Consider the following 24,534-nt stretch of genomic DNA (forward strand, 5'->3'; position numbering starts at 1 on the left):
AGATACTGTGGATACCTTATCTATTTTAAATCATCCCCAACTAAGTTGCCTTCATCTCTGAAGCAAAGCTTCTGTGCAAATGGTAGAGATATCTAACCAACCAATGACTGTTTTTAAATCAGAACCCGTTCATTTCCAGCTCTGGAGTGTTATGGGGCAACATATACTTTTAGTGGTCATACCAGTTCCAATTCACCTGGTAGGGAGAGATTTTCTTGAAACTCACATATCATTTTCCTGAATGGGTGAAATGTATTTAGAACTAAATGAACCAATTATGAACCAAGTGGGTAGATGATTTTAAAGGAACTTCTGCAAGAGAAAAATAATCCTAAGACTGAACATTTGTTGCAGGACATTCCAATGCAACTTTGAGCCCTTTGTAGTATGGACATTGGCAAGGTTAAGCCAGCCACTCCCGTTAAAATAATTATTGATAATACCTTGTCTTTTCCAAATATTCACCAATATCTTTTAAGACTTGATGTGCCAGCTCCATTTAAGCACATTATATAATATTACCTCAAAGGGGGATTTATAATTCCATGTAATTCTTTTATCCTTCCAGTGAAGACTCCAAAGGCAAAAATGTAGAGATTTGTATAGGATCTCAGAGCTTTAAATAAGATAGTTATTCCCAGACATCCTGTGGTTCTAGGTCCACATATCTCATTATCAACTATTCCTATGGATTGCCAATATTTTTCAATAATAGATTTATGGAGTGCCTTTTCAGCATTCCAACAGAAAATGACAGTCAATATATCTTTGCTTTCACCTGGAAAGATCCACAACTTATTTGGACTGAAATGCCCCAGGGATATACAGAGTCCCACCTATTTCTCCAAGATAATAAAAGTTGATATTATGTTAAATGTCCTAGAAGTTCCCCTCTCATCCAATATGTGGATGACTTACTTTTATTCTCTAGGACATTACTAAACTCCCTAAAAGACACAATTTACCCATTACAACAGCTAGCTATAAAAGGACATAAGGTTTCAAAGGACAAGTTTTTATTTTGCTTTGCTCAAGTAAATTACCTTTTCCATCTCTTATATAAAGACTAGAGGCCCAATGCATGAAATTTGTGCATGGGTAGGGTCCCTAGGCCTGGCTGGTAATCAAGACTGATCTTTGAGGTGACCAGAGGGGTGATCGGGGGCCCCTGCTGACACTTACCTTGGCTGACCTGGGGACTGCAGGCTGGGGGCATCTCCTGCATTGAGCATCTGCCCCCTGGTGGCCAGTGCACATCATAGCGACCAGTCGTTCAGCCATTCAGTCGATTTGCATATTAGACTTTTATTATATGGGATGGGCTAATGATTAACTCTGAATCAGAGGGCTTCTATCATTTCCTCTTCCAAAACCAAGAAAGAAGCTTAGAGGATTCCTGGGTTTGTGACTGGATATTGTTTCAATTGGGTCTCAAGTTTTTCATTAATGTCCCAGCCTCTAAATGTCCTATTAAAGCAGGGGTGGGCAAACTTTTTGACTCGAGGGCCACAATGGGTTCTTAAACTGGACTGGAGGGCCGGAACAAAAGCATGGATAGGGTGTTTGTGTGAACTAATATAAATTCAAAGTAAAGGAGCGGAGGGGAGAGCAAGAGAACCGGATAGAACAGCTGGATCCGGCCCACGGGCTGTAGTTTGCCCACGGCTGTATTAAAGTCAAATTGACCTGTTCTAACTCAGTGGAACTGAGAAGGAAAATAAGCTATAAAATATTTAAAGAATTATCTGAAGCTCATGCTCTGGGACACCTTAAGTATAAATTTCCTAACTTCTTATACATGAAAATAAACAAAATATTTTGGAAGTTTGAGCTAAAAAACAGAGATTATCATATACATGTAGAATATCATAGTCAGCAGTTAGACTCAATAGCCAAAGGGCTCCCTCCCTGCATGAAAGTCATCTCTGCTGAAGAAAGTTATGCAAATTAACAAAAGGTATTTATGGGCTCTCCTTTGTTTATGTTCCTCATTCTGTTGACTCTTCACTGAATTCTCATCACATTCAACATTTATGTCAGTCAACTGGCTCTTATTAAAATGTCTTTAAGTTGATGTAACAGTCTTAACCCAACAACTTTGCTACATTTTTTTGCAGGATGAAGACATCCACAATTGCGTTTTGTCCACTGACCAGCGTCTTGATTCTAGGAATGGTTTATAGGAAAGTCCTTGCTAATGCTGACTTAATTTGGTCTACAGATGGACATGTGATAGATAACCAGGTATGTTACCCAGCTGAATATGCAACAACTTCCATGATGGACATAATTGAAAGTTCTTATTTACCTGAATAGGATATGCCCAACAAGCTTAATTAATTGCCAAAACCGGTTGGGCTCAGTGGATAGAGCGTCAGCCTGCGGACTGAAAGGTCCCAGGTTCAATTCTGGTCAAGGGCATGTACCTTGGTTGCAGGCAAATCCCCAGTGGGGGTTGTGCAGGAGGCAGCTGATCGATGTTTCTCTCTCATCGATGTTTCTAACTCTCTGTCCCTCTCCCTTTCTCTCTGTAAAATATCAATAAAATATATTTTTAAAAAAATTTAAAAAAGCTTAATTAATTATTCTAATTCGGGCTTGTCAATTGACCAAAAATAAAATAGCCAATATTTGAACTAATAGTAACTATGCCCTTGGTGTAGCTCACAACTCTAGAATGCCGTGGAAGTAGTGAGGGTTCTTAACTTTCTCATGGCAATGCATAAAGAGTAGAAAATAGGATGTAGACTTATTAGATGTCAAAGAAATCAAAACAATTGGCAATTATAAAAATTCCAGAACATTCTAAAGCTGCCACCATGAAAGCAAAAAGAAACCACTTAGCTGGTGCTGCAGCTTGACAGGCAGCATTAAACAGCCAAATTATTTAGACCTCAGAATGCTCTTTGCTTCCTATTAAACCAATAAAATCATGTTGAGTCAAGAAGCCAAACACTGCCCAAAATTACATACTGTATGATTCAACTTTTGGAAATTCTGGAAAATGCAAATTCATCTATAATGCCAGAAAGCAGATGAGAGTTTCCTTAACAGGGGGAATGAGGGTGGATCAGGGACAGAATGAAGAGACACACAAGAGGGCTTGAGGAGTCTTTAAGAGTGTGGGACAGAGGAGAGAAAATGGCGGCAGAGTAAGCAGAAGTCTCATGCACCTCGTCCTGGGGCCAGACTTGAATAACAACCAAATTGGAAAACATCCACCTGGAATTAACAAATTAGACACAGCTGAGGAGACAATTTATAAGGAAGGGCAGAGGATGCCTGGAGAATGGTAGGAACGAGGATGTGGACTTAAGAGGGACACCCGACCAGTGGGCCAAGAGGGCAATGAGAAAGCTGCATTGCACTAAAGCTACATCCCTTGGCGACAGGCATAACATACAACTGTGGAAAGGAAATGCCACAGGGCTGCTGGCACCAGGGAATCTGGACCTAAGATCACAGCCCCAAAACGCTGCACTGCTAAAGGCAGCCAAAAAAGATGCCGAGCAGCACAGTGGTGAGGGGAGAGAAATCCACAGTTTCATGGTTGTTTGGGTTTTGTTTTGTCCTTGATTTTATTTGCTAAACCCAGAACACAGGACTTTTCAATTTCAAACACTCACCCAAGGCCTCAGCACAGGGAGAGAGGCACCGACTTGAGGTGCCTGAGGAGAGGCTGGGGAGGGAAGCAGGGCAGGGCATGGCCAGGAATCCTCATTGGGATATTCTCAAGCTTCCTAACCTAAGTGGCCATTTATCCCCAGAAGATCTAGCCCCTCCCTGTAGCCTCAAGGCAGGCAATACAGTCTGCCATACCCTGCCTGCATTTTGAGCTATAAAAAGAAAACAAAGGCAGAGGCGAAATTTATAGGTCTGAATAGATCCCTCAGTAACTGGATTGGAGGAGGGGCTGGTCCACCCCGCTATTCTGGGAACCAGACTGTTAAAAACTCCAGGTTGCTAGCCAACCCCATTGGTCTCCATAGAAGAATCTCTGACCAACCAAGGCCAGAGTAATATTTTGGGCCACCAAGGAGGAGTAGCTCTAGGTCAGAAAAACACACAACACCCATCTTACTCCCTGAAAGCAAAACAGCACCAACCCCACCTAATGACCTGTCAGAAACAAACTCTTGAGTGATTAAGACTGACAGCTGGAAGACAGGCAAGAGGGCAGTTTGGCTCCACCAGCTTCCAGTCAAGGCCTGTGAAGACAGATACAACCAGAGGTCTTGTGGATCACTTGGAGCTTCAAGCAGGGTGCTAAAAGCCAAAAGAAAGTGCTTGAAGGTGGCCAGCACCTAAGTACCTAACAGGAAGCCCAGAATTAGCAGACAGAACAGAAGAGTGAGGTCCTAAATGACCTCCCATGGGGCATTAAAACTTGGCTGAAGCGAATGACACTTTATTTTTTTTTATTTTTTGAGTTTCACTATTATTTTTTATTTTTCACTTTATCTTATTTTAATTTTTTGCACCTTTGTCTTCCTCACTTCTGTTTTTTTTTCTCCCGTTTTCTTCTCCTATCCCCATTTTAGCTTTTCTCTTCCCTTTCTCCACCCCCCCCCCTTTTAAAAATGGATCTTTTTTATCTGCTTTATTGATGTGTTAGTATTCTAGTCTTTGTTGGTTTATTCAAATATCTAATTTCCTCTTCCCTGCTCCTACTCCATTTCCCCTTCTCTTTCCTTTCCTTTCACTATTCAATTTTTTCTCTCTTCTTTTGTTCTTTTCTTTTACTAATTTTAAACTTGTTTCACTTCTTATATATAGGCCTATCTACTCTCTCCTCTATTCTCCTTTTCAAAACCAGAGAAAAATTTTAAAAATTATTTATTTTTATTTTTTCTTCTTGTCTTCACATTTCTTTTCCCCCTCATCTATTCTAAACCATGGTCCTTCCCCATGCATCCAATTCCTCAACCTTATTTTCTCTATTTAAGCTCTGCATCTATAGTTTCTTCTCCACCCTTTTTCTGGGTGTTTTTTGTTTGTTTTGTTGTGTTTTCTCCCCATAGTCTTTCTTTTCTTTCACTATTATTCTTGTTTTGTTTTCTATTTACTAAGTCTCTTTTCTCTGGTGGTCACTTTTATTTGGGTTATAGGTGAAATGTGTACATTCATGTTCTGTTCCTTCTGTGTCATGTCTTGTCATGTTGTATTTTTTCCTGTTTGGTCAACACCTCCACAATAGTTGGCATGATGTGGTAGGGAGTGAGTCACAAAATCAGACACCCTGAGAGGAGACTCCATTCATGAACAGGACAATAACATTCAAGATCCAAATACAACAGGAGAACCCAAATATCTCCAGCAGGGGCCCTCCCTAGAATACCCAGCCCAGGAGACCTGAGAGACTGCACCACTGGGACCCACAAAATATCTACTACATAAGACCAATTCAAACAATCTGGGTGGCATAGCAGTTTGATCTAACACATAGAAACTGTTACAATGGAGCAGCAGTAATGGGGAGACAAAGAAACAAATGAAAGAAAAGGAGGAATCACCACAAAGGGAACTAAATGAAATGGAAGCAAACAATTTGTCAGAGAAAGAATTCAGAATAATGGTTGCAAGGATGCTCAAATGTCTTGAAGGGAAGTTCACCAACACGTGTAAGAATCAAGAGGAAATGAAGAATGGCACAAGTGCAATAAAGAAGACAATGGAAGATTTCAACAGTAGACTAGAAGAAGCTGAGGACTGAATCAGCAAGTTAGAAAACAAGGTAGTAAAAACACCCAAGCAGAGCAGCAATTGGAAAAACAAATTAAGAAGCTGGAAGAGAGCCTAAGGGAGCTTTGGGACAACATGAAACAAAACAACATTTGTACAATAGGGGTGCCTGAAGGAGAGGAAACTGAACAAGAAATAGAAAACCTGTTCGAAGAAATAATGACAGAAAACTTCCCTGATATTGGGAAGAAAAACTCACACAACTCCAAGAAGCACAGAGAGACCTAAACAGGATGAATTAAAAAAGACTGACACCAAGACACATAGTAAGTCATTTGGCAAAGGTCAACGACAAAGTACAAATCTTAAAGGCAGCAAGAGAGGGACAGAAAGTTACCTACAAAGGATCTCCCATTAGACTATCAACTGATTTCTCAACAGAAACACATCAGGCCAGAAGGGAATGAAATGAAGTATACAAAGTGATGCAAAGCAAAGGACTGAATCCAAGAATACCCTATCCAGGAAGGCTATCATTCAAAATAGAAGGTGAAATCAGGAGCTTTGCAGACAAAGAAAGGCTAAGGGAGTTTATCACCACCAATCCAGCAATGCAAGAAATGCTAAAGGGACTGCTGTAAAAAGAAGAAATAGAAAGGGAACAAGGAACACACTCATAAAGAATGAAAATGGCAACAAACAAGTACCTAACAAGAATAACCTTAAAAGTAAATGGATTAAATGCTTCAATGAAAAGATATAGAGTAGCTGAATGGATAAGAAAACATATATGCTGTCTACAAGAGACACATCTCAGAACAAAGGACTCACACACAGACTCAAAGGGAAGGGGTGGAAAAAAATTTTTTAGGAGAATGGAAATGAAAAAAAAAGCTGGAGTAGCAATACTTATATATGACAAAATAGACTTCAAAGTGAAGAACATAACAAGAGATAAGGAGGGCCACTTCATATTATTAAATGGATTGATACAACAAGAGGCTATAACTCTGCTAAGCATATATGCACACAATACAGGAGTACCAAAGTACATTAAAAAAAAAAAAACTTCTGGAAGATATCAAGTGAGAGACAGCAATACAATCATAGTTGGGGACTTTAATACCCCATTGACATCACTGGATAAATCTTCTAGACAAAAATCAGTGAAGAAATAGCAATTCAAAACGACTCACTAGATCAGATGGAATTAATTGACATCTTCAGTACATTTCACCTCAAAGCAATGGAATATACATTCTTCTCAAATGCACATGAGGAATTTTCAAAGATATACCACATATTAGGACACAAGCTGAGTTTCTACAAATTCAAGAAGATTGAAATCATAATAAGCATCTTCTCAGATCACAATGGCATAAAATTAGAAATCAACTATAATAAAAAATGCTCAAAAACAATCAAACCCAATGACTGGGTTACCAAAGAGATCAAAGAAGAAGTAAAAGACACCCTAGAAACAAATGACAATGAAAACACAACAATCCAAAATCTATGGGACACAGTGAAAGCAGTCCTGAGAGGAAAGTTTATAGCACTACAGGCCTACCTCAAAAAACAAGAAAAAGTGGTAATACATTATCTAACCCTTCAACTTAAGGAAGTAGAAATAGAGCAACAAGAAAAGCCCGGAGTAAGTAGAAGAAAGGAAAGAGTAAAGATCAGAGAGGAAATAAATGACTTAGAGACCAAAAAATAAGCAAACAAACGAACAAAAAACAATCCTATATAATAAAACCCTAATATGCAAACCAACCCAATGGTGGAACGACTGGCGGAATGACTGGTCACTATGATGTGCACTGTCCCCCGAGAGGCAGGTGATCAGCAATGGTAATCAGGGGCGGGGCTGGCCAGCGAGCAGTGCCAGGCCACCAGCCAAGGCAGATACCAGTGGGGGCCCCCTGATTGCCATGCTTGCTGATGGCCCTGATTGCCAGCTAGGCCTATGGACCCTACCCTATATATTGGGAACAGTCTCTTAGATTTAAAAATTAAAACCTGACAAGGCTACTCTAACACTGAAAAAACAGGATGATGCAGCAATGACATGCATGGACTCTGGCTTGCACATTTTGTGGTCAGCCCTGCTTCTGAAACTTATAACTGTGTGATAAAGCCAATTACTTAACTTCTCTCTGCTTTAGTTTTTCCACCCATAAGATGGGGAAAATGGTACTACTGCCTCAGAAGGATCATGTTATGTACTACTTTTTATAATCAGGGCAAAAAAAAAAAAAAAAGTAGCTGCCCATACAATAGCAAGATTCCTTTCACATGTATGAAAAGTATGGTTACTGGTGAATGCAGCATCCCAGATTGCAAGAGGGATGTCTGACTGCTGGTTTAGGCCCGACATCGTCGAGGGTCCTGGATTGCAAGAGGGCACAGGCTGGGCTGAGGGGCCTTCCCCTCACCTGTGCATGAATTTTGTGCACCTGGCCTCTAGTACAAAAGATAAATAGAACCGAGAGCTGGTTCTTTGAAAAGATAAACAAGATTGATGAACCTCTAGCCAGGCTCACCAAGAAGCAAAGAGAGAGGACTCAAATAAACAAAATCAGAAATGAAAGAGGTGAAGTAACAACCAACCCCACAGAAATACAAATGATTATGAAAAAATACTATGAACAACTCTATTCCAACAAATTGGACAACCTAGATGAAATGGACATATTCCTAGAGAAATACAATCTGCCACAACTCAGTCAGGAAGAATCAGAAAACCTGAGTAGGTGGATAACTACTAATGAAATTGAAGCAGTTATATAAAAAAAAAAACCCTTCCAGCAAACAAAAGCCCTGGTCCAGACGGCTCCACAGGGGAGTTTACCAAACATTCAAAGAAGAACTAAAACATATCCTCCTCAGACTATTCCAAAAATTTCAAGAGGAAGGAACAATTCCAAGCTCTTTCTATGAAGCCAGCATTACCCTAATCCCCAAACCAGATAAAGACACTACAAAGAAAAAGAATTATGGTCCAATATCCCTGATGAACATAGATGCTAAAATCCTCAACAAAATATTAGGAAATTGCACCCAGCAATACATTAAAAAGGTCATACACCATGACCAAGTGGAATTTCTTCCGGGGATGCAAGGCTGGTACAACATCCACAAATCAATAAATGTGATACATCACATAAACAAAATGAAAGACAAAAACAACATGATCATATCAATTGATGCAGAAAAAGCATTTAACAAAATCTGACACCCTTTTTTGATAAAAACTCTCAGCAAAGTGGGAATAGAGAGATCATACCTCAACACAATAAAAGCCTTCTATGACAAACCTATAACCAACATCATACTCAATTGACAAATACTAAAATCATTTCCCAGGAACAAGACAGGGATGCCCACTCTCACCACTCCTGTTCTACATAGTATTGGAATGCTAGCCATAGCGATCAGACAAGAAGAAGAAATAAAAGGCATCCAAATTGGAAAAGAAGAAGTAAAACTGTCATTATTTGCAGATGACATGATATTGTACATAGACAACCCTAAAGACTCCATAAAAAAAACTACTAGATTTAATAAATGAATTTGGCAATGTAGCAGGATACAAAATTAATACCCAGAAATATATGGCATTTTTATACACCAATAATGAACCCACAGAAAGAGTAACTAAAAAACAATCCCATTTACCATTGCAACAAAAAAATTAAGATACCTAGGAATAAACTTAACCAAGGAGGTAAAAACCTGTACTTGGCAAACTACAGGATGTTGAAAAAAATGATAGAGGAAGATATAAACAAGTAGAAGAATATACCATGTTCATGATGTTAAACAGGCCTAGAATCAACATCATTAAAATGTCCATACTACCCAAAGCAATCTATAGGTTCAATGCATTCTCCATTAAAATGCCAACAGAATATTTCACAGACCTAGAACAAACTCTCCAAAAATTCATATGAAATAAAAAAGACCCCGAATAGCTGCAGTAATCCTGAGAAAGAAGAACAAGGCTGGAGGGATCACAATACCAGGTATCAAGCTGTATTACAAAGCCACTGTTCTCAAACTGCCTGGTACTGGCAAAAGAACAGACATATAGACCAATAGAACAGATCAGAGAACCCAGAAATCAACTCAAGCCATTATGCTCAATTAATATTTGACAAAGGAGGTAAGAGCATACAATGAATTCAAGACAGTCTCTTCAATAAATGGTGTGGGGAAAATGAAACTAGACCACCAACTTGCACCATACACAAAAATAAACGCAAAATGGATAAAACTCTTAAATGTAAGTCATGAAACCATAAAAGTCCTAGAAAAAGCTATAGACAGCAAAATATCAGACATGTCTCCTAGCAATATGTTTATGGATACATCTCCTTGGGCAAAAGAAACTTAAGAGAAAATAAACAAATAGGACTACATAAAAATAAAAAGCTTCTGTAAAGCAAAAGAAACCATCAATAAAACAAGAGAGCCCACTGCATGGGAGAACATATTTGCCAATGTTACATCCAATAAGGGTTTAATCTCCAAAATTTATAGGGAACTCACACAACTTAACAAAAGGAAGATAAGCCATCTAATCAAAAAATGGGCAAAGGACCTAAATAGACAATTTTCGAAAGTGGACATACAGAAGGTCAAGAGGCATATGAAAAAATGCTCAAAGTCAGAAATAATCCGAGAGATGCAAATAAAAACAACAATGAGGTACCACCCCACATGTGTCAGAATGGCTGTCATAAAAAAATCAACAAACTACAAGTGCTGGAGAGAAAAGGGGACCTTAGTACACAGCTGGTGGGAATGCAGACTGTAGAAACGGTATGAAGTGTCCTCAAAAAATTAAAAATGGAACTCCCATTTGACCCAGTAATCCCACTTCTCGGAATATATCCCAAGGAATCAGAAACACCAATCAGAAAGGATATATGCACCTCTATGTTCATAGCAGCACAATTTACAATAGCTAATATTTGGAAACAGCCTAAATTCCCATCAGCGAATTAGTGGATTAAAAAACTGTGGTACATATACACAATGAAATACTATGCAGCTGTAAAAAAGAAAGAACTCTTACCATTTGCAACAGCATGGATGGACCATGCTAAGCGAAATGAGCCAATTGGAGAAGGATAAGTATCACATGATCTCATTCATTTGTGGAATATAATGAACAAAATAAATTGATAAAAAATAGATCCAGAGACAGAGAAGCATCAAACAGACCGTCAAACTTCAGAGGGAAGGCCGGGAGGGTGGGAGGGGGGCAGTAAGAGATCAACCAAAGGACTTGTATGCATGCATATAAGCATAACCAATGGACACAGACAATATGAGCATGAGGGGCTGTGCTGGGTGGTGGGGGCTGGCTGGGGGGGTCAATAGGGGGAAAAGGCAACATATGTAATACTGTCAACAATAAAGTATTTTTTTAAAAAAAGAGTGAGGGACATGTTAATTATTTTCATTGTAAGAAATTCTCTGATGCATACACTAGCAAAACTTAATTAATTGCATGTTTTCAATATGTTAATTTTATTATATGCCAACTAAAACTCAATGAATGTGTTAGATTTATATATACACATATGAAATATTTTTTAAAATGTAAGTTGGATAAAAAATACAAAACAAAAAAAATACCCAACTGTAACAAGACCTTTTCTTGCACATTTATCTGCTAGTCCACCAGAGGGCGGCAGAGCTAGTCCAAAGCTGGGAGCCTGCCCAGGTGGCTGCTGAACTGACTTGAGCAGCACCCACAGCCCAGCAGGGTCCAACCTCAATAGCATCACTTAGTCCTTCTCGCTCTCCACTGCTCACACTGTATTCCCTCAGCCCCTACATCCAGCCAGGCATCTGCCCACAAAAGGCCAGTGCTCTGCAGGTAGCTCTTCCCCGACATCCCCTGTCCTTCAAGGGGCACAGGGCCAATCACGCTTCAGATCTCAGCCAGATGATCACTTAATCAGTTCTCTCTGAGATCTCTAGACCAGCTGAGACTCAAGTACATGCTCTGGATGCACCAGAACTTTCCGTTCATGGCCCTTCTCTTGATTATAACTGTATTCTTAGTGCTATGATTTATCTGAGAGCCTGTCTCTCCTTACAAGGTAAACTCCATGAGTGCAAGGGCCATGTAGGTTGTGTTCTGTGGAGTTCACAGATGCTCAGTAAACACTTATGAAATGGATGAGGGAAACCATATAATCGAAGCCGGTCACCCAGTGTAACACTTGCAGTCAGATCATGTTCCTTATCCACACGAAGGCCTTGCTGTCGTCCTGGGAGGAGGCCAGAGCCCCTTTGTGCACGAGGATGTCCAAGGTCAGGTCTTTAACCCACTTATAGTCAGGAAGGGGGACAGGCACCTCCTAACAATGAGGGGCCAGAACCCTCTTCATTCCCAGAAAATCACAGTCCTCCCCACCCCCACCTTGTGAGTGACGTCTCATCTCTTCAGGGCCTGGAAAGCAGCCCATGCTCTTCCTCTTATCACAGAACCTGACCTGGCAGACTTTCTGGATTCTCCATCCCAGGTAGAATCCTCTCAAGGGAATTAGGGGATGACTCCCCATCCCCAAGGTCCCTGGTGTGAATACAGCTGCCTGTGGCCCCTAAAGACATCTCACCAGCCCACAGTGTCCTGGGGAACAAGGGGAACTTCCTCCGCAGTATGGGAAACCCAGAATCTGGGGTTGCTTCCATCTCAGAGGTGCTGAGGGTCCCACAGCGGCCTCCCCTCCCCTAATAGAGGGACCCACAGAGTCCCCTGGTTGACACTCCATGTAGAGTTTCTCCAGATTCTGGGCCCCGTGGGGAGGTCTAGAGCAGATGACAGACAGGGACACAGGGGACTGGATGCAACATCCCAATGCTGTGATGGGAAACACAGGGCATTTTGGGGATCAACCACCCAGGTCTGCACCCCTTTTCCTGAGGGCTCAGGAGAGCCTTCACCAGGCCCTGGCTTTGAAAACGTGGGGACATAGAGCTCCTCTTGAAACAGCACATCCACCAGAGGGGACAGCTCTCCGGAAACTGGACTCATAATACTATGGACAAAGCCAGTCCTCTCACTGGGCTCAGCCTGCTCTGGGATGGAGTCAGGAGGTATGAGATACACAGGGACCAGGCCCCAGATGGCTGGCTCTTAGTCAGTCACAGCCCACATCTGTCCAGGACTCACAGGGAGCTCCCACCTTCTGGAGCCTGGTCAGCATTCCTAGTGCAGTACCTGACATTGCCTGCAGGTCTTTTTTTGCCTTCCAGGGGGCAACATTGAGACGCACCTACAAAACACAGGAAATGCACACTTGAAATGGGTTTTGGCTAAGCAGATGCAGAAGGAGACTGATTTCTGTTTTTTGCTCCAATAGGTTTCTCTGGGTCCCTCTGTCATGCCTGCGCTGTCCCACCTGCTCTTTCCAGAAACTGTGAATGAAAAAGGGGCTGTGCCAGAAATCTGATAAGCCCAGGGGGCCCCATGGCAGGCCTGACAAACTCAGTGACGCAGAGTGTGGTCTGATCACAAATGCCTAACTGGGCAGGTGATGGCAGGTAGTCATGTCCCAGGCCCACAGCTTCCTTAGCAGATGTCAGACTTTACCTTAAGTGAGCCCTTTCCCTGCTCTTATGCATCATGGATAACATACCTTTCACCCGTCAGAGTAATGTTCTTTGCTAGACCAATTGAAGGCAGAGCCTCTGGGAGGTGATTAGGAGACCACAGAGCCCGCGTGTTCCCTGGTTCCCTGCACAGCCTCTGTACTTGCTGTAAATATTAATGATCCAGGACCTTCCCATGTAAAAAAAATGTGTTTCTCCATTTTATGTTTTATTCAATTCTAGAGATTTCCCTGCTAAGCTTTTCCAAAATTTTTAATGGATTCCATGCAACTTTTTTCATTTTCTTTGATTATAATACTATATAATAAAAGCTTAATATGCAAATTGTCCCCTCAGGTGGTCGTTCGACTGGGAGTTCAACCAGGAGTACAACCGCTCACTATGACATGTGCTGATCACCACAGGGCGGGGTGGAACATGGCGGGCATTGGCGATACACTGCCAGCCCCTATGGGTCCCGACAAGAAAGGGACAAGTGGGATGGTGGAGCAGGTGTATGGGCGGGGCCAGGCCAGGCAGGGCTGGGGGGCTGCAAGGTTGGGGGCATGAGCTGGGGCCCGATACCCCAGGCCACCCTGAGGGACCCCACACTGCACGAACTCATGCACTGGGCTTCTAGTGTATAAAGCTACAAAACTGCTGTTCTTCTCAGGATTTGAGATCTTGTTTGCAGTCATATGACATCAATTCAGCTGAAATATTCATAACAATCCTCCGCAGGTTTGGACATTTCTTACCTTGACAGGGTCTAAGGGCAGCTGCTTTTTCAGGGATCTCTATGCTGCTCCCCAACTCAAAACTGGAACCACACATGGGCAAGGCGAGGTGACCTCAAAAACCTCCCCCAGGCAGAGGACAGAGGCTGCCTGAACAGTTAGAGTGCACATAGACAGGCTCAACCAACAAAGAGAGAGAGGGACTACTTGAAAACATTCCCCAAGGACCTTGGAGCCCACAGCCACCTGAGCTCCCACCACAGTCCTCTCTTCCCAGGGCACACAGGACACCTTACCCTTCACACCTGGAAACTGCAGGTCCTCCTGAGCCCCGTGGTGATGGGGTCTCTGTCCCTGGAAGCAATGGCCAGGCTGGTGACAATCTGAGATAGAAGTAGGGTCCCTTCTGCAGTCATCATCCGGCTTGACCCTTTTTCACCCCCAGTCGCCTCTGTGGCCTCCCTGCTGGGAAGAAATCCAACCTTCCCAGCGCATTTGAGAACATGGGGAAGACCCGGTGCCCAGCTGGGTTTCTGTGTCACAACCAGAAATAATCCCCAGGTTTGGGGCCCATGGGGCTCTCTGTGTGGTGCTGACAGATCCAAGGCCAATACAGCAGAGGCCTTGCTGTTGCAAGTGGCCTCCAAGGCCAGTAAGATCCACCTCCCCTGAGAGCTTGTCAGATGCAGTGTCTCTGGTCCACCGCACTCCTGCAGAGTCAGAATCTGCATTTTAACAGGATGTGGAGACCTTCCCTGTGCACAGGAGAGGGGAAGAGCCCCCATTCTCACATCATAGGGTCTCATCCTGGCATCCATATAAGCTGGGCAGCTATTGAAGCAGCCTTTTTAAAATGTCACCTGGGCATCCCAATACTTACAAAGTTTCACAGGAGATCCAATGCAGAGCCGGGGCATCCCTGTGACAATTTTCCTGAGGGGGCCCCAGAACTCTTGCTCTGAAGGGAAAAGTCAAATGTGCAAGAGAGAGGGCTGTGTGGGAGGCAGCTGGAGGGAGCGGTGGAGAACGTCCAAAAAACAGACACCCTAGGCTGGTGCTTTTCTGGACATGGTGTGCCTGTGCCTGTGCCTGTGTGTGTGTGTGTGTGTGTGTGTGTGTGTGTGTGTGTGTGTGTTGTCAGAGGCTTCAGCAGTTTCCAGAGAAACAAAATACAGAGTAAAGGTAAACTGAAAGGGGCAACAGGGTTGGCAAAAATGAGGGGAGGGAGAGGGAGGGTCCTGGACCCTGACCCCGCCCTGGCCCACATGACCAGGGAGGTTATTTTGCCCCAGGAGGAGGCTCAGCACACAGGAAGGAGGGACAGCACATCCCACCAGTCTGGACAGAGGTGCCTGGGAGCCTTACTGGACCTCGAGCTCTTCTCTCAGAGGGAGGGACAGAGCAAGCAGCAGTCACCATGGAGTTCCCTGCAGCCTCTGCCCACAGAAGACTTGTCCCCTGTCTGGGGCTCCTGCTGGCTGGTAAGGAGGGAACAAGCCCTGGGAATGGAAGGGAGGTTGGGAGTCGGAGAGTGGAAAGAACTCCTGGGGAGGACAGCACTCTGGAAGGGAGGAAGGGCTTCTCTTTGGACCTGAGTGAAAGGACAGGGGCGCAGAGTAGGATGAGAGAGGGGGCTCAGCAACAGGAAAATCTCATGATGTGGAAGAGGTGAGAGGCAGGAAAACCTCAATTGCCATTCATTTGCTAAGTTATTCATCACAGAGTATTGAATTTTGACAACTGATCACACTAATAACAATTTATTTCAGGTGATAGCACAAACATTTTAACCAGGGGCACTAAACGTTGTCCCCACCAACAACTACAAATATGGGAAAATACAACATGGGATGTGGTCAAGCCTGGGAACACTCATTCATGCACCCATAGGTGTTTGCAGCCTATTGCAGGCGCTAGGGGCACAAGATCACAAAATCCTCTGCCCACATGCAGCTCACATTATACAGGGAGAAAATAGACAGAAGGGATCTACTTGTGACATTTGGTACCCACAAGTGCCCTGTAGGGCACAGAGCGTGGACAGGTCAGAGAGTGAAGATAGAGGGTCTTTAGAGGACGTGGTCAGGGAAGGTCTTCCAAGAAGGCCGCTGATTGTCAACAGGGATCTGAGGGCAGTAAGGAGGACAGCCACACAGACAGCTGGGAAAGAGAATTCAAAACAAAAAGCATAGGTTCTGAGGTGCTGAAGCAATGGTGCCCATGTTGCTGACCTTGACCAAGGAGATGCACACATGAACTCACATGCAGTCCAAGGCTGAGAGATGAAGAGAAATGCCTCATCTCTCCATCCCAATACATAGATCAAAATACTGATCAATTACTCTCTTCCCTTCTAGTCTTCCTCTTAGCCTTCTGGATCCCGCCCACCACTGCGCAATTTGCTATTGACTCAACCAATGCTGCTGAAGGGGATATTGTGATTCTACGTACCCGCAATACCCCTCCCAATGTTGCTCGCTTTATGTGGTACAGGGGTGAAAAGACGATCTCCAAAAATTTTATTCTGTATGTAACTCATTTAAGACGATATAGAACAGGGTCTGCATACAGTGGTCGCGAGGGAGCAAATCTTAAAGGAATCCTGATCATAAAGAACGTCACCCTAAAGGACACAGGAATTTACACTGTAGTAGCCGTCCTTCGAAATTCGAAAATAGAAGCAGCATTTGGACAGCTCAGTGTATACCGTGAGTGATTGCTCCCTGATCTCTAGGTGTTGGGTGGGGTGAATTCTACTTCACACACAGGACTGCCAGCCCTGGACTCTCCTCCATCCCCCTCTGCATCATGTCCCAGGTTGGGTTTGGGCATTTAGTTCAGGACACACCCAGTGGAGACAAACTTCCTAAGGTCAGAGTTCCCTTCCCAGATTCCAGCCCCACAGACATTCACCACAGACAGAAGGACCTATTTGATGGGAGTGAGTCAGCAGAGGGAGACCAGTCTCAGACCAGGTCCCTGGGCCCCTTTCCCTGATCATGTCCCTGAGATAGACACTGCAGGGCTCTGTAAGGACCTGGCCTGAGGTGCTCCCTGGGTTCTTCACAGAGAAGCTCAGCTTGGGCAGCCCCTCTACAGGCCCCTGTCCCAATGTCCTGACTCCAGAGGCCATGGGGAGCCAGTGTCTGGTTGGGTTTTGCCTCCTGGGAAGGGCTGAGTGAGAGCAACAGTTTCCCATGTGCCAGAGTCACAAGGCTCTTGAGCTGGTCAGCAGTTGGGGCTCAACCCTAAGAGCCACGTCTGGGCAAGGATGGAGCCTGGTCCTTCACCTGAGACTGTGTGTGGAGATCACAACTGGACAAGCTCCCCAGATTATTAGCTGACTGTTCTTGGGGACTTAGGAGTCCAGAGAAAGATTAGTGTCCCAAGGGAGGAGCAGGAGTAAAGATTCGCCTGGCAGCTGCCCATCCACCAGGGATCAGCCCAAGGGATTCTCTCGTGAAGTCCATCAATAACAAATGCCTCTTATTTGAGCAGTTTTCCTTCCCAATGTTTATGTCAGATACTGTGAATATTTTATGATTAATACATTCGCAGCCTGGCAGTCAAATGTTCATTTTACTTCATTGATGGGAAACTGAGGCACAGGGAGATACAGTCCCTAAGAAGAGTCACCAAGACCATGAGAAATTGATCTGAGTCACTTGAGATCTATCTGCAGCCATGGTCCCATCTTTGCCCCCACCCTGAGTGCCTTATTAGATGTCTTTGGATCCCTAGATCAATCATTGGTTCATATCCTTCCTTCTTAGCGGTCTTCAGCTCAGAGGGGTAGATTTGTTTTGGGGATTGATGGCAAATTTAGAATTAATTAATTTTTATTGTGGAACCAAATTACCCTCATAACAATCAGATTCAGGGCTGAGATCTTTGAGGTAGAAGCATGGCCCCAGGTCCCAAGCCCATACTCAATCATTCTCACCCTCTATTTCTTCACAGGGCCAGTAAGTGTGCCCACACTCCTAGCCAGCATCACCACAGCCACAGAGAAAAAGGATGCGGTGGTCATGACCTGCAAAACAAATGCGAGCTCCACCAACTGGTTGTTCAATGCTGAGAGTCTGCGGCTCAGGAAGAGGATGAAGCTGTCTGAGGACCACAGAACCCTCACCATAGACCCTGTCAGGAGACAGGATGCTGGGAACTACCAGTGTAAAGTCTCCAACCCCATCAGCTCCATTGAAAGTGCGCTTGTAAAGTTAGATGTCAAGTACTGTTGATCCTCCTCCCCTCCCTTATGTTCTTAAACAAAAAAATAAAAAATAAATAAAGTACCTATTAGATTTCTTGTGGTGGTGGAAATTGCTTAGAAGACTTTCTTTGAATCAATAAATACTAAAAAATGTGAGCTGGCATTGTCATTATTGTTAACATAAGGTAACATTCCACATTGGATCCCATCTCTGGTTGGTCCCATTTGCACCATCTCCACAATGGAGCGGACACCATGTGCTTCACAGGATGGGTAGTCATTGATCTCACAGGAACATGAGCTCTCTCCCGTTTCCAGGGAGACCTGTGGAGGGTGCCTGGACACTTGTGATGATCGGAATAGACAAGAGAACAACTATGTGAGATGCAACAGTGATCTTTGTCTCCCTGTTTGACTTCTCCCAAAAAATTACTAATGCCCTCTGGACAATTTTTATGTTTGTGGCAAGCGACTTATTTGCATAAGTTCAGTAGCACCTTGTCCTTTTTTCAATAGAATAGAATTGGTAAAGTTGGCAATACAACCAAGAATTTAGCACCTGTCTTAGTTCAAACTGATGCCCATAGAATTATAAATGACCTCACCTTTTATGGAGCTAATTTTGACTTGATGAAGACTTGTAATCTGTTTAAGAGGAGGACATCACCCAAAGCTAGAAAGACTGCAGGTGAAGTGTGAGGGTGAGGCCGCCTAACCTCAAGAGGCTGTTAAATCTCCCATCTCAGGTTTCATAGAAAAACCTGCATCAGAGCAAACTATGTGGTGAATGTCAGTTCCTCTGCACTTAGGTCATTAATCAGGTCAAATTGAATGACACCAGCCATATATGTGATAGGATCAAAATACTCTTCTTCCTTGGAGATGACGTTGGATCAAAGGGAAGGTGACTGTAGAGAGAAATGTAATGTCTCCATGGAAAACTCCAGAAGCACAGCCCTCTGGGAGATCAGATGCTGTCTCTGTTTAGTCTCTCAGTTATTCTGCATCTATTTATAAATGGCTGGGAACTTGCACTTCTTTATAAATTGCAGGAACTGATGGCAATGCAAACTGGGTTTGGCTGAAAGGATGTAGTTGTGTTTCCCTCCGCTGTGCAGAAAGCAGTTTTGTTATGAACCAGAGGCCTCATTATTCCATCAGAATCTCTAAGTTTTACACAGGTTCTTTCAGACTATTGGCCTCTGACCTCGATTTTTTTTTAGAACATTTCTCTTAGAAATGTAATTGTAATTTATAATTGCAGATTCTTTCTCTGTCCTTTTGAAATATACCTAAGTCTCCTTAAAAGCTTCTTGCCACCTGGGTGGAGTGGCTCAGTGGTTGACGAACCCATGAATCAGGAAGGAGGTCATGGTTTGATTCCCAGTCAGGGCACATGCCTGGGTTTCAGCCTTGATCCCCAGTAGCTGTTGTCTACAAGGCAGCTGATCAATGATTCCCATTCATCACTGATGTTACTGTCTCTCTCCCTTTCTCCCTTCCTCTCTCTGAAATCAATAAAACATATTTAAAACAAACAAACAAACAAACAACTTCTTGCCAGTGATATGATTCATAGAATATTTGTCTATAGGTTTTGGGTCCATTTTGATAAAATATAATTCTGTTGTTGCTGTGTCCCAGCCTCTGAGGAAGGGTAAGAACCTAACTTGTGTAGGGCCATTTAAAACCAAGATGTAAAAACCCTTACTTACACTGGCCAGTATTGCTCACTTGGTCTGCACTTCATACTGAACACAAAAGTTTGCAGGTTTAATCCCCTGGTAGAGGCAACCGATTAATGTTTCTCATCTCTCTCTCTCTCTCTCTCTCTCTCTCTCTCTCTCTCTCTCATCAATAAAGGTGTATCCTTGAGTGAGGATTAAAAATAATAATACTGATAAATAAAAAATAATGAAATGTAAATATTTCTCTCTTTACCGCATCCAGTGCTGCTAGAGAGTGGTCCAGTTCCTGAGTAGGGGCAGCTGGGGATTGAGAAAATGAAAAAAGGAGACAGACACAGAGATAAAAGGAAAGCTGGGGTCAGATGGGACAGCTGTCTTCTGATGGAGAGAGTGACCCAGAGCCAATACAGTGCCTTTATTTTATACAGCTAAATAACAGGGATTTACTAAATCCCAAGACAAAGATGATTATGTGCATTCTTGTGGCTTCTTTGTTATCGTCACTTCTGGGTGGGCTGGATAATCATGTTTGTTCCTGGTGCTTGGCTGGATTTAGATAATGAAACCCACCCCTTGGTGCCTGAACTGAAGGTCAGGCTGACAACACACCTGCCTCTGGCAAGGTGTGTTTCCAGGACGTGGCTCTGCCAACACCACTCGATTCAGCTGACAATAATTAAAGAAATGCTTATGTGCCTTCCCAAGGGCTCTCTACAATGAAAACTCTCCTGTCAAGATTTCATAAGTTTTATTATCTTTTTTATCAACCCAGTTAGCAAATGCAGATGCCTATGATTCCTTCTCCTGTTCTTAAAATCTCCCCAGCCTTTTATTTCAGTGGTGTTGAGGTCAATCTCACTGCCCTATTGCATGATTTTGAATAAGGACTTTCTTGCCTCCCTACATTTGTATGGCTCAAGTTTTACTTAGACATCATCTACGTGTAATTAGCTGAACCTGTCATCTTACAGTGTCGATCCTTACCATATTTTCAAATTTTCCCATTTCTTTTGTTATGTGACTACAATCCTCCAAATAAATGTTTCCCACTTTTCTTCCTCTCTTCTGATGTGGTGTTCACAGTAGGAGATGGCCTGACTTCCCAGATCTTTCCTAGGATGCCTCTGAGTGGCCTTTGCACCAGATCTGAGAAGATGTGACCTAACCATCAAAAGTGTTCTCATTCTATATTCATTTTCACTGCACCTTCGAAGAACAATATCACAGAGAATTAAATAAATATTCAGTGATAAAAGAACAACTCCAGTAAACATTCACGTCCCTGTGATGTCAGCCACCTGCAGGCCTACACTGGATGACCCTGTTTCCAGCCCTCCATGACCCAGAGCTCAGGCCAGACACCAGCGTCCTCATTCTTTGTCTCTTTTTTGTTGTTGCTTTGCAAACTCCATGTGCCTGGCCTTAGAGAGTCAACAAGCAGAACCTGGGAAATGGAAATAAATCTCTCCTCTGGTTCTGTTTTGTTTCCTGCTCATTGTGGCCTCCGGAGTATTTGGTGGGAAGTTTTGGAGACCTGGCCAAAGTTGGATTGTGGGTAAGCAGAAGGGAGCATAGGAAGGGATCGAGGAGGGATGGGGTTTGTTCAGATTCAGGATGAGAAATTGTAAAGCTTGGGAGGTTTGGGTGTGTGAGGCATTTTATGAGTTCAATGGCACCTAGGGGTATAATGTAGGAGGGCTCTCTATGTGTGGGTTTAGGTTGAGCTGAGGAACACAAGAGGGGCTGACCTACCTGTTGAGAAAGCAGCCACTGGAGCTGGTGCAGTGGTATTGGGGTGCCATTCCCCCAGAGCTAGATGGGTGTGAGGGGTGAGAAACGAGGTTCAGAGAAATAATAAGGTCTTGAAGGCTTAGATTATTGCCCTGACATTAGGACAAGTGGGGCACCAGATGTACAGGCTGACAGGGTAGATGGTACAGAAAACAGGGGACAAGAAAGAAGGAGACAGAATTCAGATTGGTGGTTTTCAGGGATAGGCGCTGGGGATGGGAGCAACCGCTCATTTGATACAGAGTTTTATTTGGGGTGATGAAAATGTTTTAGTACTAGGTAACATGGTGGCTGAACAACATTGTGTCTATACTGCCAGTGAAAATGTTCACTTTAAAAGGTTTAATATCTTGTTACAAGAATTTCACCTCATAAAAATAATTATGCTTACTGAAAAAAGCCAGACCAAAAGGAGAGCATACGATGTAATTCCATGTATATAACATTCTAGAAAATGCAAAATAATCTATCAAGAAAGACAGGCTGAATGATTGCCTGATGACTGTGGGGTGGGGTGCAGAGAGAGGTATTATAAAGGCACATTAGAAACTTTTGGGTGACATGGGGTTTGTATGCCTATGAACACTAATCAGATTGCACACTTTACATATGTGTGGTTTATTGCCTGTCACTTATACTACAGTCAAGGTGTAATCAAGTATTGATGTCAAGAATTGCTTGCTTGCCTAGGGAGGGAAGAACACTTTTTCTCTATTATTGCTGTTTCCAAGTAGGCAGATGCTTTACGTGTGCCCAAAGGAGTGCAATAATGACAACAGCTATCCTGTTTGTTTGTTTGTTTGTTTGTTTGTTTTCCGTAGGCACTGTGTACTGGTGTTACAACAAGATTGCCAGGTGGCAGGAAGACAAAACATACAGGCACTCGGAAGATTCAGAAAATGCATTTTTTACTACAGGAAGCACCGGTGCTGGTCCTGGGGAATTGGTACCTAAAGCTGAATGCCAAATGTGGTGGGGCTTTCCCTTTTATCCCCCTAGTTTCTTTGTCTTCCAAATACGGAACAGGCTTCCAGACTTTTTGCGGGCTTTTGCAGCCCCTGTGATGGTTGTAAGGGGGAAAGTGTGATAGAGACCATGACCCCAGTGTCTGGCTCTGGCAGTCAGACCCCGTTGTGGGGCTGTGCATGGTTTATAGCTCCTGTTAAGATAAGCATTCAGAGAAACAGGTTTTGCAAGGCTGGCTAGGCCACAAGCGGAGTTGGAATGCAGGTTTGACTGGGCACAGACCTAGGCTGCCACTCCAAATTGCCTTCACACTTCCCCTCTTAATCCACAAGCTGATTTACAGCCTTGGGGATTTAATAGGAGACTCAAAGTTATGGAGTAGAGTCGATGTAGGGGTTCAGCAGCTCGAGTCTTTTTCACCTAAGGGATTATAATGGCAGTCCAGAGATCTGGTCTAGAGTAACATTTGGAGCTTCAGGGTTTACTGAATCTATCTTCATCAGCTGTTCTAAAATCTGTAGGCTTTCTTAGAGGAAGGAAGAGGGAGAGTCTATATAGGTTTCTTCATTTCCGACTTCAGAGCAGTTGGAGTGGCGAGAAGCACGTCTCAGAGTCCTGTCCATTTCTCCTCCAGTTGGCTCATCATCCTTGCTCTGCTCATATCTGTCTAACTGCCTAACACATCCCCTCAAGGATCTTGGCTCTGAATTCTTTCAGGGAAAGGGGGTGTCAGTGGCCTCTTAACTGCTTCCATGCTGAGGAGGGGTGAAGATTTCTTTCAGAGCCAAGAGATCCTTGCTCTCTGTCAGAGGGACGATGAGGCCTGGGCACAGAAGGAGGTGGGCTTGTGACCTGGCAGAGACAAACTGTATTATAAAATTTAGTATTATTGAGCAATCAGAACAGCAAGAATTACAACAAATGGTCTGGTGAAAGGGAAAAGAAAACATTTCAGTTCTAATAATTCCCTATTGAAATAGAATTTTTCTCCTTAAAATCATGCTTATTTTTATTAAAGAGACAAATTAAGACTAACTTACCTATGGCATTAATTCTAGTTTCAATTTGGCCTGATTGTTTGCATAAACACAATAAGAATGGCAACTGACTGTCTTTGCTGGAATTTCATGATTGAGTCTCAAAGTGCCCCTCAGGGCAGAGAAGCCAAGCCATCTATCTGCCATCAGGCCTGCCTGCAATATCTGCTGGGTTAGGTGAATTTCTCACCAAGATCTGAACCTGCAGCGGCTCCATCCAGACCTGTGCCCTAGGCTTCAAGGCTCACCTCAGCAACCCTCCTACTCATCATAGCCTAGAGTGCGTGGGGGTTTGGCACAGATGCAGAGGTGCCCTCGCTGCTCCCCTTCCACTCTGACCAACCACCAGCGATGGCAGGGTATGGGCCTGACATTCCAGCACCATCAATTTTCAGGGCTACCAAGCAAGATACCAGGCACTCTTATTGGCTTCAAGTCTTCAGAGTCCAAACATGACTCTTTTAAACATGACACTCCAGTCGAAGTTTTCAGTCAATAAAACCACCATTGGAAACTGGTATTATTGAATTTATGTGAAGAAATACGTTGCCATGATTCACTCATTAAGAATTACCAAATTTTGGAGGGATAATATAGGGAGAAAAATACACTAACTTGCTTTAAGATCTTCTGATTTTTCTTGCCAGTCTTTTCCATGGACTCCTCAGAAGATGTAACATTTTCACAAATGCATTATAACAAAACAATAACTGTCTCCAAATGAGAAGAAGAAATTTAAAATGACACGGTGATGGATTTCATTATAATGCAGATGACATGGGATGTTGTCCTTTCTGCAAAACCCA

General features: G+C 43.3%; 1 protein-coding gene across 1 annotated transcript; it reads left to right on the forward strand.

Moving 5' to 3' along the window:
- Window positions 1–13,734: 13,734 nt before the first annotated feature.
- LOC308235390 (cell adhesion molecule CEACAM21-like) lies at window positions 13,735–18,274 on the forward strand (the record flags this gene model as incomplete). Its single annotated transcript, XM_080644150.1, has 3 exons — window positions 13,735–13,792; window positions 16,391–16,741; window positions 17,994–18,274. 3 exons carry the CDS (start codon window positions 13,735–13,737, stop codon window positions 18,272–18,274), a joined length of 690 nt encoding a protein of 229 aa, XP_080500276.1.
- Between the last annotated feature and the right edge of the window lie 6,260 nt (window positions 18,275–24,534).

The sequence above is a fragment of the Plecotus auritus genome (assembly GCF_963455305.1).
Source record: "Plecotus auritus genome assembly, chromosome: 10".
Classification (NCBI taxonomy): Eukaryota; Metazoa; Chordata; class Mammalia; order Chiroptera; family Vespertilionidae; genus Plecotus; species Plecotus auritus.